The sequence below is a fragment of the Poecilia mexicana genome, unplaced genomic scaffold (genome assembly GCF_051168715.1).
Source record: "Poecilia mexicana isolate PSO_F unplaced genomic scaffold, ASM5116871v1 scaffold_22, whole genome shotgun sequence".
NCBI classification, from domain to species: Eukaryota; Metazoa; Chordata; class Actinopteri; order Cyprinodontiformes; family Poeciliidae; genus Poecilia; species Poecilia mexicana.
In genome coordinates this window covers 6064088-6087927 of record NW_028263391.1, presented here as the reverse complement: position 1 = coordinate 6087927, position 23840 = coordinate 6064088, and the positions used below count along the sequence as shown (strand labels likewise).

General features: G+C 40.0%; 2 protein-coding genes across 5 annotated transcripts in view; both read left to right on the top strand.

Annotated features, from left to right (window-relative positions):
- Nucleotides 1-8445, top strand: part of pacs2 (phosphofurin acidic cluster sorting protein 2) — a 72539-nt gene extending 64094 nt beyond the window's left edge. For all 3 annotated transcript variants that reach the window (XM_014998581.2, XM_014998578.2, XM_014998583.2), the window contains 6 exons: nt 2368-2410; nt 2532-2574; nt 3625-3760; nt 3847-4070; nt 4228-4341; nt 5279-8445. In XM_014998581.2, coding sequence (XP_014854067.2) covers nt 2368-2410; nt 2532-2574; nt 3625-3760; nt 3847-4070; nt 4228-4341; nt 5279-5397 — 679 coding nt within the window. In that variant the 3' untranslated portion in view covers nt 5398-8445. The remainder of the gene's footprint in view (nt 1-2367; nt 2411-2531; nt 2575-3624; nt 3761-3846; nt 4071-4227; nt 4342-5278) is intronic.
- Nucleotides 8446-9395: 950 nt separating this feature from the next.
- dcaf5 (ddb1 and cul4 associated factor 5) lies at nt 9396-23320 on the top strand. Of its 2 annotated transcripts, XM_014998584.2 has the most exons (10): nt 9396-9697; nt 9852-10069; nt 11243-11386; nt 12204-12240; nt 12364-12503; nt 14062-14191; nt 15230-15443; nt 18105-18171; nt 18796-18923; nt 20336-23320. In XM_014998584.2, exons 1-10 carry the CDS (start codon nt 9519-9521, stop codon nt 21614-21616), a joined length of 2538 nt encoding a protein of 845 aa, XP_014854070.2. In that variant the 5' UTR covers nt 9396-9518; the 3' UTR covers nt 21617-23320. The 2 variants fall into 2 exon arrangements, with proteins under 2 accessions (XP_014854070.2, XP_087858620.1); XM_088002494.1 differs by having other exon boundaries at nt 9398-10069.
- The last annotated feature ends 520 nt before the right edge of the window (nt 23321-23840 follow it).

Here is a 23840-nt window from a genome sequence, read left to right as displayed (position 1 = left end):
ATATATATATATATATATATATATATATATATTTTTTTTTTTTTTCATTAGAAAATCTCATTTTTTTGTCATTTAGAAATGAATCAAATTTTCTGATTATGTGTACAATTCTGTATTTATCTTCTCTGGGGATTTATTCTCTACTAATTAACTAATCGATCTCTCACAAATCAGCCAGATACATACAGTTCATCTTCCAAATGAAAATATCTTAGATTGGAGTTTATCAGCTGCATGAAATAAATCAAATATTTATTTGATTTATGTTTAATAAATGATTTGTGCTTATTTCTACAGTTTCTGTTTAATTCTACTGAAAATAAATACTTTTGATGCATGGACCTTCTGGCTGTCTATGTCTGTTAATTGTCCATTTAAATGTAGGAAAACATGGACATTGCCAGCAAAAGTTTTTATGTGTTGATGCTTCATTCAGTCATGTAATTATGGATTTTGAAGCAGCATGTCTAGCTAAGTACTCAAATCAATAGCCCTCCTATAGTGAGATATTATTTTTCTGGCTATAAAACAATATTGCCGTATTTTTCAAATCATCTACACAAGGCGATAGCGTAATAATTCTCTTGAAATAGTGCGTCAGCTTTTTAGCCTGGTGTGACATCTGAGTGGCCAACATCTTTTTGAAAAGCTGTAAAAATAGTGTCCTGTTTTTCTATTTTTCCCCTTATTTGTATTGGTATTTAATAACTATAATGAAAGAAGACATAGGAACAGAATATATTCTTTCTTTTCTAGCCTTCCTGTTCATTTGTTGTTTCTGCCGAGACTCGGAGGTGACGTGACGTCGCTGTGTAAGGCAGCAAAGATAGCAGTTAGCATAGCTAGCATTACTAAAACAGCCAGAAACCGTTTGCTGTAGAAACTTCAGCTTTCCTGTTATCTGCTGAAAGTTTTGCTCGTTTTGTATGGACTGAGTTAAAGTTTGCCACCAAGCCAACATGATAATCATAGCCTTTAAGCTCACTATAGCTTTTTAGCTAAATTTGACTTGAAGCTAAATTAATATTGCTTTTTGTTGAAGATACCCAACATGCTAGCATAAGCCAACATGTTAATGATAGCATTTTACTTATCTAGAGACATACCCTATTAAATTCAGTTTATCTTTCTGTATTTTTTAACAAATCAAAAACAATAAAAGTAGCTCAATTTAAATCTTCAATTAGCAACAGCGTCCATCTGAATAGTGAATCACTCTATTTATGTTCTTTGAGGTAATTGGTTGAAAATAATAAACTGATTTAACAGAAGAAAATACCCACATTTGTTCCTTTCTGAATAACACAAAATGAGAGGAAAGCTCAGACTTTAGACAAATAATAGTTTAATCCACCTGCATGAGTAACTTTAAGCCATTGAACATACAAGAAGTCGTTCACTCCATCATGAAGAGCCACGCAAAGCGAGATGGGACTTCATCTCTCTTATATCAGGCAGCCATCTTGCTTGTGTTTCTCTGGCTGCTCTGAAGCTGACTGCAGTAGAAATGTGTTGGATAAAATCCCTCTGTCACAGTCTTAAAACCCCTTCTCTATCTCCTTATCTCTCTCTCCCTCTCTTTCTCTCTCTATCCCTCCTCACGCCTGCCTCTGTAGTCTCTCTGTTTCTTCCCTGGGGGGGCGATGGCAGGTCTCTTCAAGGCAAGAGCAGCAACCTTACGCATCATCAAACCACTTCACATTCAGAAAACGCAAAAGCTACAATTCAGCTGCGCTTCATCCTGCTATTTTCCCGGCCGTTGCCAGGAAAATAGCTCTTTCCGTAGCGTGGTTATGCACTGCCGCCTACAGGCAGTGCATGGACCCAGACAGGTTTTTGGATTTAGGTTGGTGCTCTTCCTTCTTCCCCCTTGCGATGCTTTATGTCCACCTTATGAACTTGCTGCCTCCCGAATGCCTACCTGACCGGGTTTAGGGTAACCTTTTCCGTCTCGACCGCGATTCTGTCGCTTTACTTTGTGCCACAAACTGGCCGGAGGTTTGCATGTTCTTTCGCTCTCTGCCCGTCCTGCTACAGTTAGCTTTGCTGTTTTATTTTCAACGTAAATCTGTAGTAAAGTAAGAAAAAAATGGCAGCATGCGCACCTGGGCTTTGCATTCCACATAATCTCTGCAATGTTAGTTACAGTAGTTTCAGATATCAATCATTTGGTATTGGTATAAAAGTCAGCATTCACATGTTACCAATCGCTAGATGTTAATGCTGACCAGTATAGATGCAGCTTCTCTTAATTGGAATCTTTTGTAGTAAATTAATTTCCACAGCCAAGTTTTAGTTGCAGATTTTCTCTCTTCATCATCAGACCGAATGTTTTTCCTTCTACTAATTATTAACTCTCTTCACCAGCCCTACTGAGGATTCCTGTCAGAAGTTCATCCCATTTATTGGGGTAAGTAGGAAAGCCGTGCTCTGGCTTTCTTTGTCTGGATTTGTCCAGTGGGAAGTTGAATTTATTGCCTTGTAAAGTTACCTGTAGGCTGAATACCTCCTGTTCCTCCATTGTTGTTTAGATGGTGAAAGTTGGCATTGTGGAGCAAACATCTGCAGCATCAGGCAAGTGCTTGTTACGACATTTAAAGCAGTGTCTTTTGCACAGGCTGCATAATAAACCTACAAACGGACAAATGGAAAATGTTTATTTGTCCGTTTGTTGGACAAATGGACCATTTATCTAAACTCTGTTTAGGGCCGTATTTTAACCACATGTATGATTTAGGCCAGTGCTGTCCATTGTTTGGCCCCCAGCTTTATTCTGCACCCAAATCACACAGCGACTTTCACTTAGAAGCAGATTTTGCTGTTCCCAGATCAACTTTTAATGAATTAAATAATACAGAAAGTTTTTCCAAATCCTGGTCTACTAAATGATTTTTTAAAGAGGTAGTATTACGGAAAATTTACTTTTTCTAGATTTACATCATGACATAATGTAAATCAAAAACATACCTGGAGTGTTGCATTGATTCTTTCATGCATGTTTGAGAAATCCTTTAATCTCCATGGCAACCATTCAGCCGAGCAAAACGCCAGGATGGACCTAGCTCCGCCTTCGAGGACGAAGCTCCTGCAGCTTCTGAGCTTCTGCTTCACCCAGCAACTCTCCGCCTCTCGGCTCCTTCAGACTAGCCAGCAGCAATTAGCAAACACCTGGTTGAGCTGAGCGTCTGCTGAGCTCATTATAGGAGCTACTTCTCAGTGCAACGCTGGTAAAAACGTAGTTAAAGGGTTAATAGAGGAGCCATGCTGTGATGACGTCTTGAAGGTGAATTTTAAGAGACAGAGGCCCAATTTGAAGGTGTTAAATTAGGAAGCAAAATTTCTTTTAAGTTCTATTTGATATATATTTATATGGCATTTTTATAACAATTGAAAACAACACAGTTACTTGATTGTGCTATAAAATTAAATAAAATAAAATTACATAGTGATGTGCCTGGAAAATAGATAAAACTGCCCCTTTGAGGTTGTAAAAAGTTACACTTTCAGAACCGCTAAAAGCCATTTTAACGAGATGACAGGGGGGAAAAATAGTGCCAAAGTAATAAAATCCCAAATTAAGTAAGTTGTCCAACTGTGCGTTTTAACAGCAGCTTTCCTTTTCAGGAGACTCTGATGACGCAGCACCTCTGAGCTCGTCTCTGCTCTCCTCCACGCCTCCTCAAGTGTCCCCCGCTTTTAAAGAGGCTTCGCCGACACCGCCGCCTTCTCCCTCCATCAACACCAGCTTCTGTGCTCTCAGGTTTAGAGTTAATTGAGAAATCTTGCAGTGTCTGCTTTTACAAAAAAAAAAAAAAGCTGGTTGACATAAAGTTGCCTGTCTCTCAGCACTTCCAGCAGCCAGGCGGAGCTGATGGGCCTTCAGGTGGATTACTGGGTGGCTCCGATGGAGAGGAAGAAAGACGTGGAGAAGCGGGACTCCTCCTCCAAAAACACTTTGAAGTGCAATTTCCGCTCGCTGCAGGTCAGCCGGCTTCCACCAGGGGGCGCAGAGCCAAGCCCCCAGCCCACCATGTCTATGACTGTTGTGACCAAGGAGAAAAATAAGAAGGGTGTGTCTCTTATTGCTTTTTTCATTATTTTAATAAGACAATGCTTAAAATCAGGTCTTTTACTTCAAATGTTATGTTTTAAGCCTTGCAGAAAGCAGGCTGACTCTGAATGCCTCTGTTCCTAACAATGTGGATGTCTGCTGTCGCCTTCTCGCAGTCATGTTTCTGCAGAAGAAGAGCAAAGACAAGGAGGTCGAGTCGAAGAGTCAAGTGATCGAAGGCATCAGTCGCCTCATCTGCGCTGCCAAGCACCAGCAAACCATGCTGAGAGGTCAGATTATCTGCTGTTGCTTTTGCTTTTCTCTTTATTATTACTTAGAAATTGTGGAGTACTCATTACTTTTAAAGATTTTGAACATACTTAGAAAGTCCAGAGAATACAAGATCAGGAGTTTCTAGTTTATTTGCTTTAGATCAACGTTATTAGATAATTTTTCTTCTTTTGCTCTTGTCTTTGGTTTTTTTTGTTTGTATTTCCTGTTTAATTCACGTAAAGCACTTGTTGCTGAAAATGTGCAATATAAATAAAATTACCTTACCTTTTATTTTTAAAATTGTTTTTAAGGAAGAGCTTGTTAAATCATACAACAAAGTGACAAATAAATGAATAAAATCACTGTTAAAATGATTTTATTTGGCCCTTGAACACAAATCCAGAATCATTAAAAAACAGAAACTAACTGATGGCCCAAATGTGGAAATTGTCTGTTTTTTTGTTTGTTTTGTTTTTGTTTTTTAAGCTCTTTTTATGACTTTTATGGTACAGATTTCATAAGGATTTTGTTTGTTGTTGAGCAAGTAAAACTGATTTAAAAAAAAAATCACAGTAAGTATTTTTTTTATTTAATGAATTTCAAGTTCAAAGTCAAAAATAATTAATTGATCCCAAAGGGAAATTAAATATTCGACAATAAAATATTGTGACGAGCCAGTAGGTTAAATTTTCCAGTGTCCAGTAGAGTAGATAAGATTCTTGTTGTAAACTATTAAAAACAGTTTTTATGTCATTAAATAATTCCATTTCAAGGTGTAACTATGTTACTTACTCAAAACTAACAAGATACTTTCTGTGTTGTTTCTAGGAAGTCGTTATGAACACCATAGAGAGAGAACTAGATTGTTTTTCACTCTAGAGCAAATTGAAAAACTAAACTAAAACACAGCCCAGAATACGTTTCTTCATGGCTGGTTTTGTGTTTTCTCCACAGTGCTGATTGATGGAGTCGAGTGGAACGATGTCAAGTTTTTCCAGCTAGCAGCTCAGTGGTCCTCACATGTCAAACACTTCCCCGTCGGGATTTTTGGGCACACTAAGGGCCCGTACTAGCAGCACCTTGAAAAGAGACTGAAACAAGGAGGACAGCCCCTTTGACCCCTGTGCCAAGATTTTAACCCCCTGCCTCCTTCATTTTACTCTGCTGTCTTAAGTTAAACTGCCGCTCTCCACTGTTGCATTTGTCCGATTATTTAATATTCCGTTTTGTTTTTTTTATTTATGCAAAGCTGCCAGGTGAAAATGACTTTACCCTGCTTAAAAAGCTGCTGATGTTTTGTAGACCTTTGAGAAAGTAATCTTCATAAAAGGCTTTTAACCTTTAACATGTTGAGTGAGTCATCAGGTAGGACCTGTTTTATTTTTATTTTTTGCTGTTGTTTTATTTAATGTTTGTATTTTTTTAAGGTTTGTATTAAACCAGCAAAATTATTATAGTACATAAAACACATACACACACAAAAACACAAGAGAAGCTGCCATGGAATGAGATGCTCTTACTTTCAATTCAGGTTTTTTCCCCAGGTTTTCTTTGCCGAGAAGTAAAAAAAGAAAAAAGATAACTTGCTCGAGTAGCCTGATGTTGATGTAAAGTCAGGTAATTGAGCTGTCATTAAGAGATTTTCTTTCACTCCATACAAACTTCTGTATTTTGTATTTCTACCTCTAAAAATGAACTCAAAGTATGTCAAGTGTTAGGAACAAAAATAAATTAAAACAAACATTGGAATTCGTTAACATTCAAAAGGTAATGAACAAATAAGAGGCTTCAAGTGCCTGCCAGAAGCCTCCCAGCCACCAGGGGGCAGCGAGTACTCACAAGAATGATACAACTTTTTGCCAGCTCTGGAATGATATTATTGGCAGCAAATTAGCTTAGCATAGCATAAAGAAATCCCAAACTGGCAAATTTTAAAAATTCGCTTTATAAAGTTCTGAAGTTTAACTTTATGTGTTGTATCTTAACAGCTGTATTACTAAGCTAATAGCCACTGACTACAAAAACACGGCTACGGAAAGAAACATCCTTCCACCATATTAGACTCGCATGACCCAGAAATATGAAGTTTTGATGTAATTGGTAAAATTGGAAGAATCCTAATCTTCGGTGGCATAAATTCTCATCTAACTGAACCTGGGTGTACGTTCAAAAATGTCTGACTATTCCTTTGAGTTTTCTTGTAAATGGGAATTAGTTGTAGAATGGTCAATCTTTACCTCTAAGCTGTTTAATCCTCCTTCAAGGGAAAGTTAAGATTTTTTGTAATAAAGTTCTGGAAAGTTATCAGTCATATACCAATTAGTTTGTAGAAAAGAAAATACATTTGCAGGACATAAATGCTAGCGAACTAGCTAGGTAACCAGACGAGCCCCCTGTTTTAGCTGATTTCGTCCATTTAAACAACTCGTACTACGTTATAAAGTACTGCGCTTTATTAGGGAATTTTAAAATTACATTAGCGAAAACTACCAGCCTTATGAATCTGTTAGTGTATTTAATATTAGTCTAACAAATTCAGTTTTATTTGTTTTTAAATGGGACAATGCAGATCAGTGAACATCTACATGTAAATACATGAGATTATTACCAAGTGCAGAAATTCCCTCTTTAGTCACAAAAACATTCACTCTTGCTTGATGCTCTTGGTTGTAGGTTCTCCATTTTAAGATGTAATATTCATTATTGTCAGTCACTTGCATTTTAGTTTTAATCTCAGCACAGGACATGTTTTAATACATGTATGGCCCTGCGTGCTTTTTTTAAAAAACTGTAATCTGGTTTTTAATCTAATCTTTAGCATATTCCTTCTTCCTCATTGAGTGACTTTTGGGCTCACTTTCACAGTTTGTTTTTCTCGTTCTGCTCCACATTTTTCCACAAGTAGCCTCGCTGATTTCTTCAAATATTTCAGTAATGACCCAGCAGCGTGTTTGAAGAACACCTTTAAAAGCACATCCACAAGTAACCTATCCGAAGCTTAAAAAGCGGCGACTTCATCACTTAAGCTCTTTCAAGTTATTTAAAGGTGTAGGTAGTAAACTTAATGCAAGTAAGTTTCTAGTTTTACCAGTGGAGTTGTATGCTTTACATTTTCAGTTTGAGTTGTTTGAAATAACTAAAATCAGCCAAAACAGGGCATGCATTCACAAAACTTCACTTTCAAAAAAATCTGAACTATCCCTTTAAGACCAGCACTCCTTCGCACTGCGTAGCTTTTTGCTGAAAGCAAAGACTGATTGTTTTTAGGGGTTTTCTGCGGCCAACGCGAGTCTGTTCGTCACAGCTCTCAGCCTGTGTGCTCTGCTACTTTCTAACGTTAGAGGTGAATGTATCAAAAGGTTACCTTACTGTAAAGCACTTTTAAACGTTTGTGTAATTTAGATTAGCGTAAAATCTCTCCCCCTCCCCCCACCTCCTCCCAGGGAACCTGCAGGTAAACAACCGGCTGGCTGCTGCGAGCCACCAGAGCTGAACAGCAGCACAAACGAGTGGCGTCGTCGTTTATATGCAAAGCTAGCCAAGCCGCTGTATCCCATCTCTGCTGTGTACTATTAACACATTAATATGCTCGGTGCGGGGCCTAAATGGAGTATCGTAGAGTTTAGTTCAAATATTCTAAGTTTAGAGCAGATTGTGTACGTAGTGAATGTCTGAAGCTTCTCTTCGAGTTTAGCTGCGCGCCCAACACACTTTTTGCCTCCAAATTGTTACTGACTAGAAGTTTGATCATAACCCTCGTCATTTGTTTAATAAGTGCCTAAATTGCATAATTTGACAAATCAGTATAAGTAACAATCCCTGCCTACTATGGTGCTGATGAGTCTGGGCCCAAGAGAACTTAAATAAAGTCCAACACAAACGAATAGTTACGTCTGTTCACGTGTGCGATGCTAAATCGCTTTCTAGCCACTTGGCTCGAAGTAAAATAAACCCCTACTGTTGAGAAAACCTTTGTTGTTTTTTCTTTTTCTTCTTATCTGTGTAAATATATTTTTATTTTAAGTGTTGTCTCAGAGAAAGCTTCTCAAGACTGAAAGTTGCTTAAAGACTACCACTGTAATCCCAAAAATTGGGAATAATAAAACTACTATACACACTAAGATTGACTTCTTGTTTCCTTTGTTTCTGTTTTATGCTCAGGGGATTTTATGTAATTCGTCTGCCCATGTAGCCATTATCTAAGCAAGTAAGGTCGCAGGGGTTTTATGTAATAACATTTTTTAAAAAGTGATAAAATAAGCAGTGTACTACACCATATTTTGAAAAGCAGAAGCTGACAAAATCTGACTCCTGACTCTAAGGACCTCAATAAAGTGTTACAGCCAAAAATATCAATGGGATTTTATGTGATAGAAGTTAGTGTTTAAAATCCTTTAAAAAATGTTTTAAGAACATTTGTACCGAGACTTATTTTACTCCACCCTTCAGAAATCACCTAATTGGTAATTAGTCCAAGGAGTTGATGGGAAGACAATTACAGATGAAGTTTTATCAAGATATATTATGGTGATTATGTACCATTGTGATAATAATAAAACTATTTATTACCTTTTTTAGGTGATTGTTTGGCTGTGAGTGCATGACTCAGCAGTCCTAGCCTCACAAACACAAATACAGCTCTTGAAATGATTCCCACTTGTAATTAGGACACCACTCACAAAAATAGAATTATTTTTAAAATAATCCTATTTAAAAATTTAGCTGTATTTATTGGTGCACCTTTACTGAACAAACTGTAGGGGAATTAGTAACAATCCTGACAATAGAACAGTTTTAGGGTTTATTAAATATCAATAAATGAAGTTTATCGTGACAATAAATCAAAAATCTTATGAGAAGTTTCTCACAATAAATGATAAACGATATGATAAATGGCCACCCCTACCCTGCGTAAATAATTTAAATTTGCATGTATAAAATGGGAAGAAAAAATATATACATTTTTTTGTCTTGAAAAATAATAATAAAAAAGAGCTTTTTTATCGCTAAATTGCAAAGGTAATATATGAAATAAAAGGTTGTGTATAGTGATCATGTTCATAAAAGTATGTTAATGAATAATATTTTTTTGTTCAACATTAGGAGTATTTTGTGTCCAAGGTGGAGGAGAAATTGAAAGAACCTCCAATGGTTAAAAAAATGTGAAAAGTGAGGATGTTTTGTCCGGATTTTAATGCCTTTGTTTTGTTTGTTTTTTTATTTGTTTTTTTTTTTGTTTGTTTGTTTTTTGTTGTTGTTGTTGTTGTTTATTATTACTTGCTACAGTTTGGTGGACCACCGGATGACAGCGGAGGGGAGGCGGGGGAGACACGAAGCTGCTCCCAGAATACCCAGACCAAGCGGGCAGAGGAGGTACGAAACAACGTCGACATCAGCGGACACGCAGCCCATATCCACCAGGATGTAGAGCCAAACCAGCAAGAGCAGTCGTGCGCCACATCTACCCATTTACATAAGCAGATGTATCGGGTGGAGTGGTGGAGTTAAAAGGCCTGTTTCTTTTCAGCGTGGTCAAAATGAAGGAGCTGAAGGGCTGCGGTATGCGCTGTTCAGTGGGCTTTCTGTCCCGCAGAGAGCTGACCGGACAGCCGCTCATGAAGGATGAATTCCAGAGACGGAGGCTGGCAGGCTGCACCAGCCTCTACAAGAAAAATTTGGAGGGCCATTTTGGCTGCGTCAACGCCATTGAGTTCTCCAACAACGGCGGAGAATATCTGGTGTCTGGTAAGTTGGCGAAGCCTGGCTGCAGTTTTCCTGCTAGCATGCTAACAGCGGCTGTCAGCTGCTTCCTGGGAGAGACTCCGCTGCTAGCCTAGCTTAGCTTGTTTTGCTAGCTAGCAAACATTAATCTGAGCACTCTGCAGCTCACAACACTGCTACCCCATGTCAGTCTTTTAAATTACGTGTTTAATTTCTAAACTCCACGTTTCTGAGCGAGATTTGTGTAATAGCAACGACCTTTCCTTAAAATGACAACACTGTTTAGCTCCACAGAAGGTAATAAACAGTCATCTGGCCCAGTGTGACAGCTTGTGGTTGGCCGTTCGCTGTTTACCTTTGGAGCTGCGGCTTGGAAACCGCTTTATTGTGGCTTAATTCAGAGTGCATCATTGACTGCGCTCAATTCAGGACTACAGTCGAGCCCCGTGGCCGTGTCACTGACACTGGCATCAAAATGAGTATTGTTAGCGCATTAAGTTGCTCCGCAGTGTTTACATCAGGTTTCCTGATTAGTTTGGAAAAGTACGGCCTTTATTAAACCATTTTCCAACGCCGGATAGGTAGAAGCAAATTAAGGGAAAGTAATGCTATTAGCAGACTATTTCCACCTGTCCTTTCATCCCTGAAGTTATAAATTTATTTCTCCTTACAGCTGGTGGTTTTTGCAGATTTCATAATTAAACCCATTGTGCAGGTCAGGCTCTGGTGTCATCACTTAATTAAACTTCAGTAGGCTGAACAACTGGTAACTGTGCCTCTTTACAACAACACATTTTTCTGGACGATAAATTGTCCCAGAAATCATCACGATAAACGATAACGTTGATGTTTCGAGACCATTTTCAAGTAATACATTGATAATAGGATCAATACTGCAAGTTTACCTTCTCAAAGACTAGTAAACTTTCCACTCCACACTGGAATTGGAAGACATTTTAAATATCCAAAACACAACAACAAATAAAAGGAAAATATAAACCACACACAACCAAAACCACAAATAAAATGGTTCATGAAGTCTCTTAAAAAAATGTTAGTGAGCAGAATAAGAAGCATCAAGCTCATATTAATTTATTGTGCGATCAGTTGCTTATTGCTGTGTTGTGACGTTGCCTCTTTTGAGAATTAAAATCTGTTTGTGCGAAACATCTTTGTCCTTATTTTTCTGCACATCAGGAGGAGATGACCGGCGTGTGCTTCTGTGGGATATCGAGAAAGCCATCCACTCCCATTCCAAGCCGGTGAAACTGAAGGGCGAGCATCTCTCCAACATCTTCTGCCTCGCCTTCGACAGCTCAAACTCAAAAGTCTTCTCCGGCGGTAAGGCGAGCGCAGACTTGATGGCAGACGCACAGACGAAAAAAACATGTACACACGCTCTTCTGATAATGTGTTTGGACCCAGACATGAAAAGCAAAGCCTCAGGCCTGAATTCAGGCTACTGTGTCACCAATCGCTCCTGCTTTTAATTTTAGCCAACGTGAAGCTGAATTTTTAGCCAAAGTTCAACGCTGCCAGAGACGGAGCATTTCAGCCTTGAAAAAAGCCCCGACACGAGATACGCAGCCATCCAATTGTCATGTTTAAGCAAACTTTTGAAATGTTGGAAAAAAGAGAATAAAATAAAATAAAAGACAAATTAGATGCGTTTCCAAACCAGATGTTGATGCTACAGGAACAGGAAGTAGAGATTTTTCTTGCCTCTGGTAAGGCAGAGACTCACAAGTGGATGGGAGAGTTGTTGCGTCAGAACTTATTTAGCAAATGTATCTCCATCTCCTTACTTTGTGTGTTAACTTTTTTTTTTTTTTTTTTTTGGAAAAGCCAAAAACCACCTCAAGGGAACGTGAAAACTTTTTTGCGAAGACGAGAAATGTGCTTTGAATTTTGCCATTTCCTTCCACTGTTAGTGATGCGATATTCAAAATGCGCTAAAAACAAAAAAACACTGATGAAAACATAAATGTGTTTATTACATCCGGCGCAAACTACAATGAAGTTTTGTTTCAAATATATGAGTTTGATTTGTTTTTTTAATGGGGAACCACACATTTTGAAAGCTTTGCAGCCTTTGTTTTCATAAACCTGTAATTAAAACCCACTCATCCACTCATTTGTGTGCTTTTTCGTCTCCCAGGAAACGACGAACAGGTGATTCTTCACGACGTGGAGAGGTGGGTACAACAAAAGTCCAGGACTCTTTGTTTCTGAAGCACTTTTCTGCCGTATTAAAGCGTCCGGCTGATGCGTCACACTGCTGATTTTAATTAACCTGTGGCCGACTGTTGCTCCTGCAGTCAGGAAACTCTGAACGTGTTCCTGCATATAGACGCTGTGTACAGCTTGTCCGTCAGCCCCGTCAACGACAGCATATTTGCGAGCTCGTCCGACGACGGCCGCGTTCTGATCTGGGACACCCGGGAGCCGTCGCACGGAGGTGAGGACGATTAAATCGGAGCTGTCGCTATGGAATGTTTTATTTTTAATCGCTGTAGAGCTCCTAAAAAACATTTGGAGAAGTCTTACTTTTAGCGAATCTTTTGTAAGCATCTGAAGCGAAATATTGCTTGAAGACGCAAATCCTCACTTGATATTAAATATTGTGCGAGCTTGCTCTTTAATTGTTGTGATAACAAGCTGCTGGACAACAAAATGAAATGCAGTTGTGTTAACTTGGCGAGGCTTAACAGTGTTAACGTACAAACAGGATGCATCACCTTTCACTTCTATTTTAGAAACCTTCCTTGTGACCGAGTCGGTCTGATAATAACTCTGACCAGCCGGCCTTTGAGCTGCGTTGTTATGTTGGCCTATTAATGTTCGCCACCGAAAGGTGTTAACGCAGCGTCCATCCCAAGATAAGTTTCACCCAACTGAATATTTTCAGGACCGCCTTCAGCTGTGATCATGGTACGTTTTGAGGGCTGGACTTGGTTTCATCACAATACTTTGTGATAACAATAAAAGTGACAATAGGAACTATTTATCACCTTTTATTAGGTAACTGTATGACTGTGTGTCACAGTAATTACAGCCACACAAACACAAATACTGCTCTTGAAAAACATTCCCATAATGCACTTCTTCATGACACAAGTCACGTAAAGAAGTGTGGTTTGTATCACTGAACTCCACCCGGTAACTGCGTCTAATCATATTTTCAAATGTGTTTATGTTTTTTGATATTCGCTTGTTGAACAAAGGGAGAAAATTTGTAAAAAAAAAAAAAAAAAAAAAAAAAGCATCCCAAAAATGAAAATATTATAAGAAATGTATCACAATAAAAGATAAACGATGCGATAAATGCCCAAGCCAATATTTCAATAAACCAGAGCTGAATTTCTTTCTCCCTTTTTTTTTTTTGCCTTGGCAAACTGAAGTCCTTAACAAATCTTGCCAAACTCGGCTTTCACCATCAACATGAACACTTTATAGTGACGAAACATGACGGTGGTGGTGGCAGTGTCATGCTGTGGGAATGCTTTTCTTTTACAGTGAATAGTGAAGCTGGTGTAGTTACATTTAGCTACCACCGGCCTGCAGACGTCTCGAAAATTGGGCAAAAACCCAGGAAAATAACGATTAACATTCAGCCAAAGTTGCAGTGGAATGGTTCAGATTTGCTCATATAAATTTGCCAGAATGTCCTAGTCAAAGTCCAGAGCGGAATCCAGGTCAGAACCTGTGGCAGGGCTTTACTATGGATGTTTATGGATGCTCTCCATCCAGACTAACTGAATCAGACCTTTGTTGTGAAGAAATAAAAAGAGTAAACATTTCAGACTTTACATGTACAAAACTTGTGGAAGAAATCTTTAGTGGTTTCAATTTGACAAAAACAAATTAATATGTTTCCAAATCACTGCATGTGTTGTTTTTCTCTTTCTCATTTCTGTAAAAATCTTCGTACTACATGAATAGACTCTTTCTCGGAGAGACCAAAGCGACAGTTGTACCTCTCACCGCTTTGTGTCTATTTATTTTAACCCCCGCAGAGCCGTTCTGCCTGGCTAGTTACCCTTCAGCCTTTCACAGTGTGATGTTCAACCCTGTGGAGCCTCGGCTGCTGGCCACGGCCAACTCAAAGGAAGGAGTTGGACTGTGGGACATTCGTAAACCACGCAGGTGAGACGTCTGTCTGCTTGCTGTGGGTTGATCCAGCAAAGAACACACTTCATTCTGGAGGAGAACCGGATTTAATTGCATGAAATTGTTACACAAACTATTGTCTGCGTGTGTCGGAAACGCAACCTCATCTGGATTTTCGTTTAGTGATTCGGGTCTGAATGTTTTGGGTTTTTAACCCAAACAACGTTAGCTGTCCAATTTAAATATTCTCACAACCCTTTAAGTTATGAAAGTGATGCCAGTCAGAGCTGCGCCCAGTTTAAACAAGAACTTTTTCCACATTGAGATACAAAAGGTACCTGAAAGATTCTCAGATCACAAGAAATAAAAATCTCTGCTCTGGTTTAACAAAGGAGCTTCTGGATGTGATTTCCAGGCATTATGTTTGGAGGATGCATTTTTAACTATGTCCACCAGAGGTCGCTGTTTCCCCACTGATGAACCACTGCCAGGCCTCTCGCTCCAGCTTCTATTTCGTTCCTGTAAACAAACCGTTTTACGTTTCTATTACTACAACTGAATTATCTCTAATTCAGAGTTATTTTGAATGATGTAGAAAAATAATCATATTAAGGCCTAAATCCCATATCTAATTCAGTTCTGGGTTTTGTTTCCCTTTTTTGTCCACCGCTTTAATAAAGTGAGAAAATAAACATGCAGCTGTAACGCGCCGTTAGCGTCACTTTAGCTTCATGCTAAGCCATTATTTTTGTGCACCTTTACAGCCCTGATCCCAAGGCTAGTATGAACTGATGCATGAAACATCTAATCATCCTCTCTTACACCCAAAAAAAGTCAGAAATGAAACAACCAAAACTTCCAAATTTAAGTGGCGTATTGAGCCGTTTTCTTAGCATCTGTCAGCTACACTTTGTATTACTCCATTCACTATCAAGAAAATTGAATCTATGAATTATTCATTGGTGTGTAGTCAATAATTTTAAAGCTGTAAAATCTCATCAAAACTGTTGGCAGAAGTGGGTAGTAGTTTGCTTTGTGACGTTTCGAGCTCTGTCTTCCCTCCGTGCCTCGCAGCTCTCTGCTGCGCTACGGCGGCAGCATGTCCCTGCAGAGCGCCATGAGCGTCCGCTTCAACAGCACGGGCACGCAGCTCCTGGCCCTGCGGCGCCGCCTGCCGCCCGTCCTCTACGAGCTGCACTCCCGCCTGCCCAGCTTCCAGTTCGACAACCAGGGCTACTTCAACTCCTGCACCATGAAAAGCTGCTGCTTTGCAGGCGACAAGGACCAGGTGAGTCAACAAGTCATAAACCGAAGCAGCGCCAGAAAATATGTGCATGAAATCCTATACAGAACGAGTAAATGTTTCCATTTCACGGACATGCAAAAGGAATTAAACCGAAGTCCTGCCTGTGATAAATTACCAAGACGTGATGGATTTTATCCTCCTGTTCTTCTACAATACTGTCTAGCTAAGTTGTGAAAATCTCGTCTCTGTCAGATACTTTTCACTCATTACTGAATTAACGCAGCCTAAACGTCGAGTTTTTGAGTTTTGAACAGTGACAGACATGCCTGAGGTTTGGCTAAAAGCGGTTTGACCCTGACCAAGATGAGGAATGGCTGGATTTTTCTGTTGGTATCTGAGCTGCACTCCATTTTTCAGTAACTTCCTCAAACTCTGCAGGCAGCTGAAGATTTTCTCAGTATGGTGCTGAAGCAGACAGTGATTGATGGGAAGAACAGTGGGGGGGGGTCCTTTTGGGGTACAGCATTCCTACCGGCCGCGTCTTCTGTCCATCTGAGGCAGAGGCGCAGGTGTTGCAGGTTAAAGCTCCTTCCTGTGCCGTCCACTGAAACTCATTTAGCTAACCTGTGTGGCTCAGTTTCCTGTGAAAAACAGAGATTTTTATTTTATACGCCACAACGTCGCCGTGACTTGGGGTGGATTTTCTGCAAACACGAGTGAAACGGTGATGTGGAAGGAAAATGATACACAGTTTTCAAAGTGTTTTAGAAACCAAAATCTGTTTTGTGTTGTGTACGTCAGTGTTGCATCACAGTTATTAACGTTTAAATGTGCAAAATGTAACAACCATAAAAAGACGTTGGTTTCAGTATTTTTTGAGCTATAATGTTTGATTCATGCTTACGCCTGCCGCTATAACAAATTGTTCTGGACGATAAATTGTCCCAGAAGTTATTGCGATAAACGATAATATTGTTTTGAGACCATTTTCAAGTGATATGTTGGTAGTAGCATAAAAACATGTTTATTTTAAATTGAAATATCCAAAATAAATAAATGAAACAACACTGGAAATTAAGAATTAGGTCTCTGTAAACAAATTTGTCCTTCAAAAAAAAAGGGTAGTTTAGACCAAAGTACCAGACTGAAAACTTTTATCCTCAAATTTTTAGTAGGAAGCGAGAAAAGAGAAAATCAATAAATCATACAAATGGAAATCATTGAGTTTATCACATGATTAATTGATTTATTGCTTATTATGACAGCCCTGATCATGCCTTTTTTCCAACTCTGATTGTCAGTAATGTATTTAGCCTGTTGGATTACAATTGTGTAACCATGGCAACAAAGTAGGACTGGACAATATTACAAAATTTTCCAATGGCGACATCGAAAAATGTTCCTTTTTCCTCTTTCTCTCATCTGTGCTTCCATCAGGTTGTTTTAAATTATATGTTTAGGCACCTGTAGGTATTACATTAGCATGAAACATGCAAGTTCATAACACTTGGTGTGCATTAGCCAAGAGTTATTGGCTAATAATTATCTATAATCCCCTCACTCATGTAGAGATACGTTTTTAATATCTGGTGCAACATGTTTGGCTTTCTAACTGTACGACCAAATAGAGGTTTAAAGAGAAGCGGCAAAAGCAAACGAGGTGGATTAGCGGTGCATGGCAGCACCTAATGGCTGCGTTCAGGACATGTTACTGTGGAAGCATGTCTTCAGTCAGAGCCTTCTTTGGATTTGTTGCGAGACTGACTGTTGGTGGAGATTCTTCTCACCCGCAGCGTCGACATTCACAGCAGTTCTGAAGATACTCGGATGATACGAGTTACGACAATGTTTGAATTTATTTGGGAATATTTAGTTGAACTGAATCGCTTTTTATGCCCACACTTGCTGTAGATTGTAAAGATGAAGATAGTAGAGGTCAAGAAGAGCAGGTGGAACATCGAAAAAAACTATTAACAAAAATATGCAATCGTGGTTTCACTTTGATGCTCCTAAAAACAAGCAACCAGAGCTGCAACGGCATATGAAGGCATAATTACGAGTTCAAACGGTCCAAACAAAGTCCAGATCCGAACTTGAACATTTATTCTACAAAGTAGCGATGCAGGTCGACTGAAAACAAATGCACGCCACACTTTTCAGCTTTTCATTTCAGACTTTGCAGTTTCCTTCCACGGTTTTCCTTTTCGTTGGTCCCAGTAGAAATGAATCAAACCGTGTTTGTGTCCTCTTAAAGCCGTGAAACGGAGATCAGGAGGATATTTTCAGAGGCAAATTGAACAAATTCTTCTCAAGTCATTGAGCAACAAAATTGCAAAAAGTATTTTTGGCGTTTTCACTTCCTGTCAGACGGGCCTGGAGACATTCCTTCCCTCAGTGTTACATGTGTCTAAAAGAATGTGAAGCCCACATCGACCCTGTCAGAACTTCCTCCGATAGAAACGGTTTAAGTGAAACCATCTGTTCATAAAACCTAATAACGGTTCAGGCAGCGAGCAGGAGCTTTGTTTAGGCCATGACACGTGAAGTCTGAGTCTGATTGCAATCTCAACACTCTGATTAGATCTGCTGGGTTTCTGCTTCGTCTTCTCTCTCTGGATTTATCTGCTTTTTACTTGCTTTCCTAGTTTCTCTCCCTTTTGGTGAAGTTAAGACTCAGTACTTTATTTTTTTCTCTCTCCTCAGTACATCTTGTCTGGATCAGATGACTTTAATCTGTACATGTGGAAAATCCCAAACGACCCTGAAGCAGGTGAGTTGTTGGTTTGATTTCCCAGATTCCAGGTTGATTTTTCACATTCCTGCTTGAAAACGTTACCAGAATCCTGCGGTGGGGGATTGTTTACCGAGCGCAAGAAACACCTGCAACAGCAATATTATTTCTTATAAAAGAAGAAAAGACATAAACATACTGATAATGATTTGGGACATCATTGAGATTGTCTATGCAATTATTTTTGGATCAGAAAAAAAAAAGGAGGAGTCAAAAGGTTTTCAAAGAAAATGCTAAATCAGTTTCAGATTTTCTAAATTACATTGCATATTTATTTACCTTCTATGCTAAAGTTTCTTTTATTTTACTAACTTACTAAATGTGTTTTTTATTGTTTATTCTACAAACTATGATCAACACACTGGTAGAGTTATGATAAATTTTCACAATAAAATAACGATTTTTAATTGCTCACCTTTGTGTGTTTTAACCACGAGACACTATTATTTATTATTTAGTAATTCTTCAGTTTTTCTTTTCGTCATGTTTTTTCTATGTAAAAAACATGTACATCATTTAATAAAGTCAATTGTGCAACAGGAAGATCATATATTTATATATTTAGCATATGGTCGTGTCGTGACGCTGAGCCTTCTGTCCCAGGCGGGCCCGGTCGCGTGGTGAACGGAGCCTTCATGGTTCTGAAGGGCCACCGCTCCATTGTGAACCAGGTTCGCTTCAACCCTCACTCTTACATGATCTGCTCCTCCGGAGTCGAGAAAGTCATCAAGGTGAGCAAAGAAACATCTCTGCCGTCGTTTTAGGAGTCGAGTTTCGTCGTTCCCTGTTGAGGAGAATCTTTTCGTTCAGTCAGTTTGATTGACGCGTTAAAGAAACTTTTGCACTTTGACAGTAATCTTGTCCTTCAGAGAGGCAACGTCACCATCAACGCTACACATGGACTAAACTGAGATTCTTACGTTTCCTTGAATAAAAATACCATGTTTTCAAAGTAGTATTGGCGTTTGCACAAAATATTTTGTCATTAATTGCTTTTATTTCATTGTTGTTGCTGCTGTTAAAATAATGCAATCGGTTGGTTATTACTAATATATTAATTTGATTTATACCATATATGTTGTTTTAATGGTCTCAAGCAAAAATGTAGCACATTGCTAAATTAATATCAATAGGCCTATAACGATGACAAACTTTACTGGACGATAAATTGTTCCAGAACTTATTGCGATAAACGATAATATTGTTGCTTTGAGACTGTTTTCAAGTAATAAAGGTGCAATAATGCAAGAACAGATTCTCAATGATCAATAAACTTTAAATTCTAATGAACATTTAAACAAATATAAACAAAGTATCCAAAAATAAAGAAAACAACAAATAAAATGAATTATGAAGTCCTTGTAGACAAAATTATCTTTAAAAATAAAGGGATAGTTGAGCTGAAAGCACCAGACTGAAGACTTTTATCATTCAGTTTCTAGTAAAAAGAGAAAAACAATAAATCAAGCAAATGAAAATTAGTGAGTTTCTTTTAATTTATCATGCGATTAATTGGTTTATTGTTTATTGCGACAGGCCTAAATATTAGTTTAGCAAATAAACTTTCTAAGACAGTACACAATATTTTATCGTTTTACATTGCCTTATTATGTATAGTGACAGTATAATGAGCCTTAATTTAAGAGTGACAGGTAGTGAGTGGTACTTTAGGTTTCAGAATGTCTGAATAATTTTTGCAACCTGACGGTTTTCCAAGCCGCCAAATTACAAGAAATCTCCTGAAGTGTGCGTCTCCAGGTTGACACCAAACGTCTGGGACAACATATCATCCAGGAAAATCTGTTTTTGTGACGTGACTAAGTGTCACATAGGAAAATCATTTCTGGTACACCACGTCCATTCTCAATTTCCAGTGTAAATGATCACCTGTTCCTATAAAAATCAGCAGTTTAAAGGTTGGTAAAAATGGTTTTTGCTTGAACCACTATGATGATTTCCAGGTCAAAGTCCATTAAGAAGAAAAGTCCTTTAGTCTTTGTCTTACTCAAATTAGCTGTTAGCTTCAGGTTCATTAAGAGTTTTACAAAAAAGACGTCAAGCATTGTGTACTTCGAAGCTAAAGTATTAAAGGTGGACTTGGCGATGTCGTCTCGTTGCTCTTCAACGTTTCCGTCTTACCCAGGTGTGGAGTCCGTACCGGCAGCCCGACAGCGAGGGGGATCTGGAGGGCCGGGTGGAGGACCGCTCCCGCAGCCTCTACAGCCATGAGGAGTACATCAGCCTGGTGCTCAACAGCGGCAGCGGCCTGTCCCACGACTACGTCAGTCAGTCCATAGAGGAGGACCCGCGCATGATGGCCTTCTTCGACTCGTTGGTGCGCCGGGAGATCGAGGGCTGGAGCTCGGACTCCGACAGCGACCTCAGCGAGGAGGCCATCATGCAGCTCCACGCCCGCGGCCGCCGCTCCACACGGGCCGCATCAGCGGCTCCTGTCATCGCCTCGGCTGCCGACCGCCGCACCGACTCTGACAACTCCTCGTCTTCCTCGTTGGCGGGACCCGACGCCTCAGGCGGTGAGGACCGAGCCGCCGGGGAAGACGGGGAGGAGTGTCCCAGGAGACAGAGGAGACGCCCACAACACCAGTCGGGCTTCTTGGCCAATGAGGACTCAGACTCCAGTGAGTTTTGGCTTGACCCGATGCCCCGACCTTGCTCGCCAAGCCCCAGAGAGAACTCCACGCTCTCCAGCCCCAGCAACTCTCCGTCGCTCCCCGCCGAGGCCTCCAGCTCCTCCACGTCCACCTCCAGCTCCAGCAGCGACGATGAGGAGCGCCGCAGCGCCGTCCGACGCCAGAACGTGGTGAGGCGGCGGCGCATGAACGTGGTCTCCAGGGCCGGAAACCGACCCGAGTCGATTCAGGCTCTGTTCTCAGCCATCGACTCGTACAGCTACCCGTCGATCTCCGTCGACGACCTGTCGTCCTCCTCGTCAGATGACGAGCCGAACTCCCTGGAGATCAAACCCCGGGCTTCCGCTTCCAGAGAGGAGGAAAAGCGCCTGAGTCCATCGGAGTTCGTGTGTCTGAGTCCGGTGATGTCTCCGGAAAGTCAAGACAACAATGGGAGTGACAGGACTGAGCAGGGAGGGCGCTCCGTCGCGTCGCCTCGGTTACTGGATGAACTCGGCAGCCCTAATGGCGGAGAAGCCAACGACGTCTCGACTGTCGCGGACGGCGTCTCTCAAAGCCGACGTAGTCCGGGCGTGAATGGGCAACACAGACCCGTCACGCCGTCCAATCAGCGCGCGTCCTCGGAGTCTGAGGACGAGATCGGAACGCTAGCCGAAGAACCCAGGCCGCAGAGGGAGAAGGGCCTGGCGCAGAGCGCTCTGAAGCGGACTCACGTCGGGTCGGAGGAGACCGAGTTGGGCTTGTCGTCCTCCGAAAAGAAGCTAAAGACGTAACAAAAGCCTCTTCTCATTTGTACCCAGAACAAAACTTAGGAAGTGGATTTTTTTTCTTTGAGTTTCTACAACTCTTTTTTTTTTTTCCATTTCGGACTCCTAGTCATGACTCGCATGACCTCACACTGCTAAAGAACAGCTGAGAATGGTTGTTTTTTTTTGTTGTTGTTGTTGAAGAGCAGACAGATTGGACCGTACCTCCATCGTTTCAGTCGAACCTACAGTTTGCATTAAGACATAAATAAGCTGCGTATTGGTACTACATGAGAGGCGTTTATTTTTATGTGACGTCAGTATTCATTTTTTGTTTTGCTTTGTTTTTTTCCCCCCTCCACCACCTCCTCGTGTTCTGATCGCTGCGCCCGGATCCGCAGTTCGGTTCTGCCTCTGACGACTAAAAGAACTCGTGTGCAGCGAAAGCTTTGAGGTTTTTAGTTGAGCTTTGTTCTGATCAGGTTTGTTGTCATTAAGTGTTTCTCAGTTTACGCTGCTCCAGGAAGCCTGAAGAACTGACTCCGGGTCAAACTGTGTTGACATTTTGCTTTGTTTTTGTGTTCTTGATCTGCCTACAGTTACAAATCATCTCACTTGTGTTTTATTGCAACTAAAAAACTGATCTGTGACAAAAAAGAGAAAAACATCAGTGTTTACTTACTTTGATACTCACCAACGATTTGAAATACTTAAGAAATTTTATAAAGGATTCAAGTGTTACTCCACTGAGTCTCCATGGCAACATGATCTTGATCGTAATGGAAAGTTTGTCCAGCTGTGAGGGGAAAAGAGCAGAGTGGTAGCTGATAAAATATTTCATAATTATTTGAATGTAATGTCCTCCAGGGACAAAGCGAATGATTTTAACACACTGTAGGCCAAACACTAGTGACCAGCAACATTTACTGACTGAAATATACAGAAAAAAATTATTTTTACTCTAATAAAAAAGGAATAAATGTAATTACATTTGGCCACTGGGGGGCAGTAGAAACAATATACTGTCGTGGAGATGGTTCTGAATAGTTGGATCATTGGAAATGATGCTAAAAATGAATCGATCAGGATTAAAAAAAATAGTAGTTGTTTTTTTTGGCTGAATCTTTAAAGAGTGAAGCTGGATCCATCAGATAGTGTAATTTAGACACAAAATGAATTTTCTCCAATCTCAAATTAACATTTTTAATCTGTGCCAACTCCTCAGTGAATCTGATATGATGTGGAAAAAGTTTTATTCCCACTGGAGAAGTTTTGAGTGAATTGATGAAGATATTCCTGAGGAAACGCACAAAGCAAATTCTGACCCATCTGGAGGTGAAGACCAGCGTTTGGCTGCCCGTTTCCTGCAGGTGATGGAATCATTCACACTGCGACGCCCAACAGGGGGATGGTTGTTCATAAAGCACATGGCGTCACTGCTGTCTGAGGAAACGGGCATCACTTCTGATGGGTAGAAACTACACATATTGACAGCTATGAAGATGGATAAATTAGGAAAACAATTAAAAGGAGGAGACAGCAGGACAAGTGTAGACAGAAGAAGGGAATGAAAAAAGGAAACGGGTGGATAGATGTGGGAAACAAAGAGGAATGAGAAAACAAGCAAAGAAATGGGAATAGGAAAGGAAAGAATGAAGGACACATGGAAGAAAAGATACAAAGAAGGAGTAAAAGAAGACAAACTGATAACATGAAGAAGAGGGGACAAAAGGGATGACGAAAGTGAAATAAAAAGTAAGGAAAGACATTAGGAAATGGAGGAAAATGGACAGAAATTAGGAAACGGGAAAAACGATGAGAAACAATGTAGGAAGGAAAGAAACGAGTAAAAGGACATGATTTAAAAAAGTAACTTGACTCGACCGTTAGACTACGAAACTGGAAATAAGAACTACTTTCTGTATCTTCCTTTTCCTACACCTGGAATAAAAATAATGACTCAAATTCCATACTTTGGTAGGAATCCTGCAGAGTTTGTGCTTGGTGAAACCAGAGGATAGGTGGGGCAGCGCAGCGCTCGCCCAGGACTCACTTCTTGTTATTCATGCAATCTCAAGCAACATGTAATCTGAAGGAAAAACTTCTCATCAGTCGTGTATTTTATAAATTCCTCACATTCCTTCATTTATGTGCCGAGTCAAAATAATTTCCTCATCTTATAAATATCACATATCGGCAGGAAGTAGCCTTCTTGTAGCTCTGTCATATTGCTCTTCCCACGCCTCTACAT